The 12,111-nt window shown below is 42.0% G+C and overlaps 1 protein-coding gene across 1 annotated transcript in view; it reads left to right on the top strand.

Annotated features, from left to right (window-relative positions):
- The window catches only part of POMT2 (protein O-mannosyltransferase 2), a 30,132-nt gene that overhangs the window by 3,145 nt on the left and 14,876 nt on the right, over window positions 1-12,111 (top strand). The window contains exons 5-11 of the mRNA XM_068946661.1: window positions 849-957; window positions 2,648-2,807; window positions 5,492-5,598; window positions 6,552-6,634; window positions 7,430-7,539; window positions 9,700-9,766; window positions 10,671-10,743. Coding sequence (XP_068802762.1) covers window positions 849-957; window positions 2,648-2,807; window positions 5,492-5,598; window positions 6,552-6,634; window positions 7,430-7,539; window positions 9,700-9,766; window positions 10,671-10,743 — 709 coding nt within the window. The remainder of the gene's footprint in view (window positions 1-848; window positions 958-2,647; window positions 2,808-5,491; window positions 5,599-6,551; window positions 6,635-7,429; window positions 7,540-9,699; window positions 9,767-10,670; window positions 10,744-12,111) is intronic.

Here is a 12,111-nt window from a genome sequence, read left to right as displayed (position 1 = left end):
GTAGGTATTCCTGCTACTGCAAAACGGCACAGGTTAACTGTTCAGAGAATTTCCTTTTTGGAGTCTCATGTCACTACCTAGCCAGAGGATATTGTGGCTAATGAGAAATATTCCAAAAAGCCAACTAAGTTTGCTTTATAGGAGCCTTTTGGACTGTCAGTCCCCTAGAGGATTTTACAATCTTTTTTAGTTTATAGGTACTTCTGTTATGTGCGTAACTACAGCATTGCACTGCATTTCACCTCCATTTTAAGAATTCTTTACAAGATATGTGGCCAGGAATAATTTTACCCACTGGTGAGATATTGACATCTCTCATATGAGTTATAGGATATTTAGCAGACTACTCCAGTACTGTGCAAGAGTTTAGGGTAAGAAATGAATAAGGCTCCTGAGCTAATAGTGAAGAGATTAGCATTGCAAATGGAATTACTCGAATCAGGCTTTTACCAGCATGCACGGATACTGATTCGCTGGAATTTAAAATACTCAAGTCATATTTGTTTTATAGATAACATCTGAAAGAGTTTTTTTTTTTCTTTCACCCTCTTGAGCATCCTCTGGTATCATGCTGGAACCTTAGATGGTAGATCCCTGATGACTGTAACACTCTTCCTCTGATTATGTTAGCAGCACTTGCCAAGTGGTGCTTCACAGGTGTTTTTGTGATTTTTTTTTTTTTTTAATTTTTTATCCAGGTAGTAGTTGAAATGTTCTGACCTGTTTCCATTTCTAAAATTGCCCTTATTCCTTCTCTCTTGACTACGCTGACTTAAGTGGCTTCTTTCAATGTTAGATTTACTTTGTAACAGCAAATCTTTCTGACAGTGTCATGCATCTGTTTGCAGATACGGGCTGTATTACTTTGTCCCAATATATTCTGCTTGACCCCATTCTGATGTTCTTCCTCATGGGGGCTGTTCTGAGTATGGTGAAATGTAACACCTGTGCAGATAGGTAAGATGAAGATGACATTTTTCTTAAGCTATAGGCATTTCACTTTCACAGAGATAAAATACCAGATTTTGTTTCACACTTGATAGTGTGGGTAAATGGCTGAGATTAGATTATTTCAGAAAATTGAGAGGTGAAAATGGCTCGTGGTAGGGGTGAGGTATTTTTAGTATAAGAGTTTGTGAAACACGGGAGAAAGTATCATGCCTGGGGTAACCTAGGAAAAGACTTAAATAGATTCTATAAGTGTGAAAGGAAACTTTAGCAGAAATAGTGTTGATGGAGCTGCAAATTTTGAAATGAAGGTTAAAGCTTTTTAAAACTTCCTGACAGGAAAGAAAGCTATTGTAGGGCATCATAGGTCAGAAGAGTGGGAACGGAAGATGACTGTAGCCTGGCCAGGGCTTTGACCCTTAATGGCAAAAATATATTAATATATCATCTTGACCTAGTTGCATTTCTCTGGCATGGAGACTAAGCAACTTATTTGTGACTGTAATCCTGTGAGTGTTTATAAAATTCTGCCATCTGAGGTAAATAGTGTAATTTGTTGGATTTAACCAAACTGGTTCCAAACATTTAAGGAAAATATTGCCAGGATGGTTGTGAATGAAACAACTGAGGTATTTCCTATAGAAATATCCAGAGGGGAATGGTGATTATAGGTATTTGGAGATGTCAAAAGGCTTGTCTGGCTAGGCTCTACAGAGTAGTTTCCCCGCAATACAGAATTTGAAGACAAGAAAGCCTAAAAGGCTGTACTATGTATGAACTATTTTTGCTTCATGAAATGTTCAGGAACTGATCATACCAATCTTAGCATGACTGCAGCAGACATGACTAAAATTCAGCCCACAAAGTCATGTAATGCCAACTAGAGCCACCGTTGTCTACAACACACACCCCAGGGAGTGCAAATGCTAAGGTACAAGGTAGTGTCTGATCAGTTCATAATGTCGCTCTGTGTACCATGACGTGAACTTATTTCTCATGTCTTTGAAAACAGGCTTAGCTCTTATTAGTAAATTTTATGTAAATTAAAAGCCAACTCTATCTGTCATGCTGCTTAGCAGGTGGTCATGGGGATTTTGTCTAGTCAAAACGTAAGCACCACGACATCAGAAGTCAGTAAGGAAAGGTTTTAAATCCTGCTGACATCTTCCCTTGTCTTTTCCTTGTGGTTCAGTTTTATTTTAGTTTGTAACTTGTTTGCTCTTTGCCACAGTTTTTGTTTGTGCTTTGGGTAGATGTTCTCCACTAAGGCCTTGCTGTTTTAGAAAGAAAGTGACTGCTGTATTTCTTCTGTACTCCCCCATGTCCTTACCTCTCTGACTGAAGTAAGCTTTTTTTTTTGGTGGAGCAAAACTCCTAGTTCTGCTTTCAAGCCTTTTATTTGTGGGATTTTCTTCACACTAGTGTTTTAGCTTATACTAATGTCTGTGTTTTCTTCCTTAAAGAGGAGATCTAGGGCTGCCCAGGCTTAAGTGATGGGCCCTTCTGAATTCTCTGTCAAGGGTATCCTTGCATCCCTCTTAAATGAATGAAAAACTTATCTTTTTATTCCCATTCCACTCCTGAGAAGAAGATGGAATGTAATTTTGGAGGGTAGCTGATTTTCTGTTTCTTTTCCTGATTGTGTTGTCTGTGCATGTAGCTGTCATTTCTTTACTAACCTGCTCTGTCTGTCCTGCAGGCCATTTTCCACCTCCTGGTGGTTCTGGCTGAGCCTGACTGGAGTGAACCTTGCTGGAGCAATGGGGGTGAAGTTTGTTGGCCTTTTTGTAGTCTTGTTGGTTGGCCTGAACACAGTCTATGATCTTTGGGACTTGCTGGGGAACCTCAGCCTATCACTGGTGAGTGTTCAAGCTTTTCTTTGTGAAGAGTTTCTTTGTTTTGTTTTGCTTTCTTTTGCCCTTGTAATTCTCTTAGCTTTTAACATCTGTGAAAACTGCCAGACAGTGGTATCCTGTAAACAGCAGACAGTGGCATCTGAGCTGGATGATGATGATTAAAGATGAAGGTTTTAATGGAAAAACTATAGCCATATGTTTTTTAAAAAAACACATCAGCAGGATATAATGTCATAAAAGCACAGTGAAAAGATTGTTACTGTTTCCCAAGAGAAGCTACTACCTGTCCAGCTGGCTGAATTTTATTTCAGTCTAAGCTACAAATGCTTGTCAGCAGTGGCTGAACGATGACCCAAAGTCAAACACTGTCCAAAATAGTGTTACGTGACCTTCTGAGGAGTACCTGCCAGCTGGCAGACAGGCATGTCTTGCAGCACCTAGTCTGCATAAGCAGAGCAAGCTGAGGCTATGCTTCACCAGTAGTACAGTGATGCAGCTTGTGTAGCACTAGCACAATGTAGTCCCTCATGAATCATAGGCATACTCAGTAACTTGCAGTCCTCATAACCTGTCCTTAGGGTGTGGGCAGCCATAGCCTGCTTGATTTCACACATATTTAGTTTTTATAAACTCTAAGTAATTTGCTAGTGTGTTTGAGCGCTCTCTTCTAATATATTGGATCTTATTCATGGGAACTGTGAAATCTCCTGTTTGACGAAATACTATGATATGCCATTTGCTGTCTCGCAATGAGGAGAGAAAAAAAATTCTTCAGGCACACCTTTTAAAAGGTGTTCAGCCTCTTCTCTTCCTTTCACTTACTGTTTTTTGTCCTGCTTCTGTCTCATAAGCAGTGGGATTTTTGGGGGGGACTTTTTCTGTTCCTGCTGTGATTTGTTTTCTCTGAGGAATGTGAGTCAATATGGGCTGCAAAGATGCAACGTTCCAGCTCCAGAGAAACACTTCTTGAGCAGAGTCAGTTAATTGCATTTGAAATGGAACAAATCCATCATGTCTAAGCCTTCTGCCAGCAGACGGCTGCATAGTGATTTTATTTGTGCTGCTGGCAGCATAGCCAGCAAGTCCCTGAGTGTTAGAATATGTAAAGAAATTTACTCCAGGAGGGAGATGCTTGCTGAATAACTAACTATCTGGCAACCTTGGTACTTTTCGGGGGGGGGGGGAGGAGAGGGGGGAACCAAAGCAACCGCCCCCCTGAAAACCTGAATAACTGCTCTCTGCATTTTTTAGGAAACTAGTCATGATTCATGTTACATGCAATGTTTTTGGAACTAATTTGATTTCTAGAATTCCCAGCTTTTACTGGTTCGCTGTTCTGTTTTGCTTGATACTGTCCTTCATGTGGGTTTTCTTTTGACTCTGCATTGTGCTTTGTAGTTTAAAAAAATCCTTTCTACAAAGATGGAAGGATATTGTGGTTATTTTGAGTGAGGGACTGGAGATTAGCTCCTGTGCTGCATAACTTTGGTTATGTATCATAGATCAGTATTTTTGCAAGTGTCCAGTGTAAGTGGTGCACGCAGCCATTTTTTGAAAGCATTCCGTTCAAGTACTTGACCTGGGCAACTGTTTCTTTTGGTGACTTCAGCGGGTTCAGAGCCTCATATACAGTGAGAGAACTCAGATTTTCCTCCTTAGTTCTGTCATGTGTTCAGGTCTTTTTTCCATTAGTTCCAAAATCTTTTGCTCTCGTGTTAAGGGATGGAGGATGATTAGCTTAATGACTATGTGATAGGTACCATGTAAAAACAAAATATAGACAATAGCAAGTAAATTTGCCTTTGTCAGCCTTAGAGTTAGATGCAGACATTTGGCAAACAGCTGCTGTAGTTTGTGGTGTTTTCCTTTCCTATAGCTGTTACCATCCTGTACTTTAGATTTACTACCAGCAGTGTCAGTAGCTTTACTACCAGCAGTGTCAGTGGGATGGAGGTATGTAATCACATCTTGGGCATCTGTGTACAAACCACCTCCCTCAGTGGTTTAAGTCAAGCGCTTTGCTTTTGTGTTGAGGCAGCTGAAACACTCAGAGGTTTTGCTCCTGACTTTTCTGTAACTTGTGGCTGAGGAGCAGCAACAAAATTACTGTGTGGGAACGTCCTTGCTAAGTGATGTGGTTTCTGTAAATGAATCGTGCCTAGGTTCCCAGGAAGTCCTTATTGCATTCACATCTGCACAAGGAGACTTGTTGGGGGAAATGTATCTAGTAGCTCGTACCCTTGTGCTTTCATTTTGCGTTTTATTCACCTTTGACAATTGCTATTCTGGAAGCCATCTCCGTGCTGTGATTTGGTCTCAAGGCCTGTACTGTTCTTATAAACAAGTTAAAGTGTATGTTCCTCTTTCTCAAAGGACTATCAATGGGAGCTGCCTAAGCTCTTTTGCCATAGTTAGGGATGCACGACATTTTGGAAAGTTAAACCCTCCCATTGCCTTTTTTTATCTTCCTCTCATGTCCCTGAAATTTCAAGAAACCCCACCTCCAGCTTTTGGAGATGGGCAATAAGGTCTGCCTTGGCTTATACCTCTCTCTAAGCCTTTTTGAGATAATTCTGCAGCTTGCTGTGCTTGTTATGTGCAGTGGACTCCTGCTCAGGGTTTGGTTAAGTAAGGAGGGGAGTTGTTTCTGCAGCTGCACTGTTTGATCCAGGTTGTGTTTGTTACAGGTCATGTTTGGGAGGCATTTACTGGCTCGAGTGCTCTGCCTCATCCTGCTCCCGCTTGCCCTCTACACGGCTATGTTTGCTGTTCATTTTGCTGTTTTAAATAAAAGGTATTTTTCAAGCGTTTCCTCCAGAAGAGGAATCACCTGTCTCTGCATGGAATTAAAGGCCGTTGATTATGGATTTCTCCATTTTCAGTGTCAGAAGCACAGCCACAAGCTGTGTCTTCGTTTAGTTCCCTTCCCAGACTACTACATTGTTCTCAGAGGAAGGCTCTGGCCAAGCTGGCAGTGAAACAGGGCTTAAGCTTGAGACTTTCTGAGATGCCAAGCAAGTATCCTGACCAAACTGTCTGTCTCCTTTTTCTCCTCTCTTTCTTGGACCTGAAAATGTCTCAAACCCCTCCCTGCCTTTTTTAAGCATTGCATTCCTGAAAGATGTTTTGGATCAGATTAAAAATAGTCTGATAAGTGTTAGCAAAGGGTGGGCTCTGCTCTGAATGCCTGCAACCAGTGGATGATGTTTATCTGGAAAGAGCACAACAGATAGTAAAATGGCTAAGTAATGATCCGTATGCCAGCATTAAGAGGTGAGGTGAATAAGCATTTCAACATAAAAAAAAGAACGTACATAAAATCTGTTATTTTTCAGATTGTTAAGTTGAAGTCGGGTGATCTTAGCACTAGCCTCTTACCAGAAGTGGAACTTAAGGGCCACAGAGTGAGGCTTTGCTATATCCGACCTGATAGTGAGTCAGGTTTATTTGTTATAAAAACAGCACCTCCAAAGCTAGTTGATGGTGCTTTGTGCACTGCCAGAAGACTTGCATTTTTGTGACCTCAAGTCCTTGCACTTCTGGACAATTGCTTGCAAGAGTGCGTGCATCTGCTGTGATTCACAGCATGACAGATGTACCTAAAGGAACTGCAGGCATTCTTCTCCTGAGATTGTGTCTGGTCTTATCTTTTTCCTTCTGTAGAAACAATTTGGTAATGCATGTTAGAGCTTTGTATACCTGTTTTACCAGACTTCTGCCTGTCACGTTCTTTGCTCTCTTTTGTAGTGGGCCTGGGGATGGTTTCTTCAGTTCTGCCTTTCAGTCCCAGTTGATCGGGAACAATCTTCATAACGTCTCTGTTCCAGAGTGTGAGTGTCCAAGGGAATAAACTGCTTCGATGGGTTTTATCAATGCACCTGTGTGTTTAAATGAAAACAAGGTCTCCTGTAAGTCAGTGCAGAACAGTGCAGATTATGCCTTTGTGCTCATAGTCAGATTCCTGCTGTTCCTCTGCAGTCTTATATCTCAAGAGAACAAAAAAAGGCTGAAAATAACATTTAATATGTTTAATGCACTGTCAGTAACTGTTTTGTCATATTGTTTTGTCCTTTGTTTGGAGCATTTCCCTGCTCTAGAGCTGCTACTGGGAGAGCATCAGCTGTGTTCTCCTAGATGCTCCACTTGTGCTGGGAGGCTGTGAGGGAAGGTGCCTAAGGCCAGTATGCTACCTCCACACCCTGACAGCTGACTGAGCTTGCCTCTCTTCCCTCTTGTGTTGCTGAAGGGCTTGGGTGAGGGAATATTTCAAACTAGTTACATGCTTTTCGTAATGGATAATGTTCTAATTTGACCGTATACTCTTGCGGAAAGCAATCCCAAACCTCTTGTCGTTGAGATTGCATTCAAAGGAGCTAGCACTTCTGTTTATGTTAAAACTAGCTGGGAGAATTTTAAATGTTTCAACCAAATTTTATAGATCAGTTTTACTGAACTGTGGTTGGTGATGGAAGATAAGCTGTTTGGAGTTGTGTGAAACAGGAAATCAGCTTGCATAAAAATAAAGCAGGAACATGTATGCCTAATCAGAGCACTGCAGGCTGGCTGGGAGAGATACTTATAAGAGAGCTGTCTTATGCCTTTGTTTCTCCTTCCTCCACATTTAGACTTGGCATATGGTTCTGTGGTCACAATGAAGAACCTTCGGATGGCAGGGGGATACCTTCACTCACACTGGCACCTTTACCCAGAGGGTGTAGGAGCCCGCCAGCAACAGGTTAGTGTACTGCTGTGGTACTGCCTCTGACTACAGCCATCTTCCCTTGTCCTAGTAGGCTTCCTGTGGAGCTGCCTCGTTCCTATTGTGCTGAGCATTAGATGCTGTTGTGACCGGAGCTCTGTATGTACTCAGTCTGGCATCCTCTTAGTTCCATGACTGTACCTTGGGCTTGGAAACCTTTGTAGCTAGGATGCTTGAGGAGAGCCTGCTGCTCTTGCTCCAGAGGGGTGAGAGTAGCTAGGCTTCATTACAGTAGCAAGATCACCCTCCATAGATGGAGGCCAAGAGGACTTAAAAATAATATTCCCTAACGAAGGAACTGTTGTTACCTCAAGAAAGGCTGCAAAACCTATGTATAAAACAAATTTATTACTTTATTTTATAGAGCTCATTGCTGTGTGTTAAAAGCAAGAGGAGTGCCAGGTGTTGTTTTCACCTCTGCCATTGGCCTCTTGTGACCTTACGTTAATTACTTCCTCTTTGGTGCCTTGTTTTCCTCATCTGTGACATGAGTATTTTTAAGGCTTTGTTCATTAAATTAGATTTCTGTACATTCATAAGCTAGCCATAATGAGAGGTGCCTACCTGAACTCTTTAAGGGCTTCTGATAAGTGATTAACCAGTAGATCAAAGTAAAAATCAGAAAACTTGTAATTATCACTAATTAAAGTAGTACAAAAATAAAATGGAATTCCTATTTTTGTTCATCGTCATCAAGCCTCAACAGTATTTGCAGGCTCTATAACATTCCCAAGATATACTTTGCAGTTTGCATATTTATATCTAAAAATTTTCTGAGCTCTTTGAAAGAAAGTTGCCAGAGAAAAACAAGTGTATTTGTTTTTTTAACTCCGTTCAGTCTCTGTTATGAGGAAGAGGTGGTTTTTGTTTTTTTTTGTTTTTTCAAAAATTAAATCTTTGCTTCAGTCTTCTTTTCCTGCTGTTCTTCCCAGCCGGGAATTCTAATGCTCTCATGTGCCATTAATGTTTATTACTACAGGTGGAGATGTCCTATCAGAACTGGCTCAAGGGTAGGCAGAATTCAAGTGCAGAACGTGCTTTATGACACTAAAAGCAGGAAAGGGGGATTGGGAGATGCTAATGGGAGTTTCCCTGAGGCTAAGTGGAAGAGGGTGGACACCCCCCCCCCCCACTCTATATCCTTGAGTTGGGACAAGAAGAGGGGACTGGGAGAATTTTGGGGGTTTGGAGAGGGGAAGGGAGCTTAGAACTTCAGGGGATTTCAGGAGGAAAAGATGGAGGCAGGGGTCTCCTTCTGCCTTCTTCTTTACCTCTTCATCTGAAAATATGACCTCAGGGTATGAAGCTCCACCTTCCCCCCCCTCACCCCCCACTCCTGTATGTTCTGGCTCCATCTTGCCTACGCACAGGGCCTTCTGCTCCCACCTAAGCGGGAGGCACAGGTCTGGGACTGGGATGGGGTCCCAGAGAACTGGGCTTGCAGTGGTCGCAGCTAGAAGAGGAGTGTGTGCCAGGCGGGTACATTTCCTTCTGCTGCTCAGGAGGGTTGCCCTCAGTGGCAGCACCCTCTGGCCAGATGCTCTTCTGCCCTTGCTAGCAGTAGGACAGAAGTGTCTTCTGTGTGAGGCTGAGGAGGCAGGTGAAGATTAAACTTCTGGGCAGCCTGTGCTGCTTTAACAGTTGATCCCTGTACCCCGCCTTACTTTGCCTGGATCTTTTGACTGAAGTATTATGGTTGCCACAGGCAGCCTGCTGTCCTAAATCTCTATTAATATTGCCTGTCCATAAAGCTAGTGCTATTTCCACTGACTGGTTCTGGTACCAGTCAGTAATTATTCAAAAAATTCACATTTGGATATTCTGTTGTAGAAGGAGCCTCCAAAGTAGGGTGAGAAGAGGTTAAGCTATATGGTTGGAAGTTGCTACTCGTGGTGCATGTGAACTGCCATTGAGTGTAGTGATCATGAGTACATGGGCTATACCTTGACTAAAAGATGTGGTCTGAATTAAGCAGGGGCTGATAACTGACTTTTTAAGGCAACATCATAAAAAAATCATTCTGGGTTTTCTGTGTTAGTCATGCATTTACTTGGGACTTGGATTTGCTGATGAATGCACGTTTACTATGTCCAGCTTTTTACTTGTTCGATGAAATGATTTATACTGTGTTTTCAGGTCACTGCCTACTTGCATAAAGATTTGAATAACCTGTGGATTATAAAAAAACATGATTCAAATACAGGTAACAAATACCAGCAGAGTGATTTTTATAACTGCTGCTGCAGTTTTTCACTTAAATGTTCTGACTGCCTCCATTGCAAAGCATCTTTCATTGATATGAGGGGAAGAAGAGGAGAAAGAACAAAGGGAATCTGGTTTCATCTTGATCAATGCTTTTTATGTCAACCATACTTTTGTTTTTTCTCCAGTCTGTACAGCTGAAGTAGACAAGCTTTTCTCAGCTGAAGGTTGCATTGAAAACTTTCAGGTAGTCAGGGCGGCAAATAAAAGAAAGAAAATTAATCTGAGCTCAGATTAATTTTTTTATGGAATTTGTTACTGCGGCTGTGGTTCCTGGAGAAATTGGGTCCCGGTACATAGTGTTTGACTGTCCTGCTAAGGACCAGGCTGCCTATTGAACATGGAGACCTAATGTTTGTACTTGCTATCTGTTTTAGAATGTCATATACTATAGCTGAGGCATATTTGGTCTGGAGGAGCTCCCTTTCTACACCTGCACCACGAATATATATGTAAACTGGCAGGGAACTGTTTTTTAAGAAACAGTGGGTGGGGAAATAACCCAGAAATAGTAAAATTATACTCACTATTGCAAGTGTCATGATACAGTCCATGAAATAAAAATGTATATTTCTAGTTGTGTTGTTCAGTTAGGTTGGCCTTGTATCCTCTTATTTAAAGGCAATGTGCTGCTTGGGGCCATGATCTTGCACAGCTGTACAGAGTAGCCCTGAGGGCTGGCCTTTAAACTGGAACAATGGCTTACACCAGGTTTAGAGTCCACACGAGTGAGTTTGCCTTGTGTTCCTAGTTTGCCTGAGGCATGAGCGCTCCCAATAAACTTGCTCTGAGACACTGATTTGTTTGTCAATGCCTAGATGTAATTTAGATTTGCCTTCTTCCAGCAGATCTATCAGACCCCTCCAGCCCTGTGGAGTTCGTGAGGCATGGAGATATTATCCGCTTGGAACATAAAGAGTAAGAATGACTACTGGGATTTGAAGAGATTGAGTGTTTGAATAAGACTGGTAGGGGACTTGACCTGCCGAAGCCTCCACGGTTAGACCAGACAAGCTGATTATATGTCAAATGTGTCTATGTATCTGGATTTCCAGTGTGGGGTTTGTAGAGTTCTTCTTCTATGGCTTATATTTTGATGGGTGTCTGTGGAATGGGGAACCTTTAACAGAACCATATAGCTTTATTAGAAGCGCCTACTTCACAGCCCATCCAGCGTCCAGTGAGAGATTTGTCTGGCTGTGTGACGTGCAATATTTAGGACTACTTTCCTGCAAATAAGCAGTTTCATTGCCCTCATTGTGTTGCTTGTCCGCACTCTCTCACTTTGCTAGATAAATTGACTGATTGGTTTTGTCAATGTACTGAAGATATCCAGACAGTATCCACCTGCTGAAGTTCTCATCAACACTGAGATCACAGCAGTGGGACACTTTGAAGAAAAGTACTGGCTTGTACATTTTGCCTCTCTAGTGAATACCTGAAGGGAAGCAGGGGAATGCTAGTGACTTGGTGTTTAAACTTCATCTGGTTTGATGTCACTATGCTGCAATGCTCTGTGCTGTCAGAACTTTTGCTGCTTAACAGAAGTTCTGTACGCGTTTGTCTGGAAGTTGTGTCATATTGCACTCAGTATTGCACATTCACAAATCATGACTTAGGCTTCCAAAACGAATTTTAAGGTTTAAAGAAAGTGGTGCCTTGAATTTTGGGTTTTACCAGCAAATATGTGAAATCAAGGATTTATCACCATCATTTTCACAATACTGGTCTCACTTTACTCACATGCTGAAGGGAGACAGGTTGCTGAAATGGGAGATGAAACTGCAGTGCTGGGGAAAAGATCCAGCAGATGGCTCTTGTCCCTTTGCATAAAAACAGTATCCAGCGTGGGCAGAGGGTTTCTGTGCAGATAAGGCAGGGCTGGATGCACCTGCAGTTGTTGGTGGGAGAGGCTCATTGTCTGAGTGGCTTTATTAAGAACTGAGCTACTGCACGGCTGTGCAGACTGACCTAGATATGCCCAGATTTTTCTGATTTTCCAAGTTAGCAATCCCAACTCGGGCAGGACCTGGGTAATTACACCATGAGCCTTGGGGAGTATGCCTGGTACTAATGGTGACACTGACCCCCTCCTCAGTAAGTCTGTATCTGATTAAGTGGTACAATCTTTTCCCTCAAAAGCAAAACTGATAGTCAAGACAGGTGAGGAACTTGTTTTTCTTCTTGCAAGAGCAGAACTGTTAGTCTCATCTTAGCTGTTCATAAAAAAAAAAACCAAAAAAAAACCAAACAAACTCAGTGCAGTTTCAGCTAAATGCTTTCCTT

The sequence above is a fragment of the Struthio camelus genome, chromosome 5 (assembly GCF_040807025.1).
Source record: "Struthio camelus isolate bStrCam1 chromosome 5, bStrCam1.hap1, whole genome shotgun sequence".
NCBI lineage: Eukaryota > Metazoa > Chordata > Aves > Struthioniformes > Struthionidae > Struthio > Struthio camelus.
Note: the sequence above shows the minus strand (reverse complement) of the source record. Positions and strands in the feature narration are given on the sequence as shown.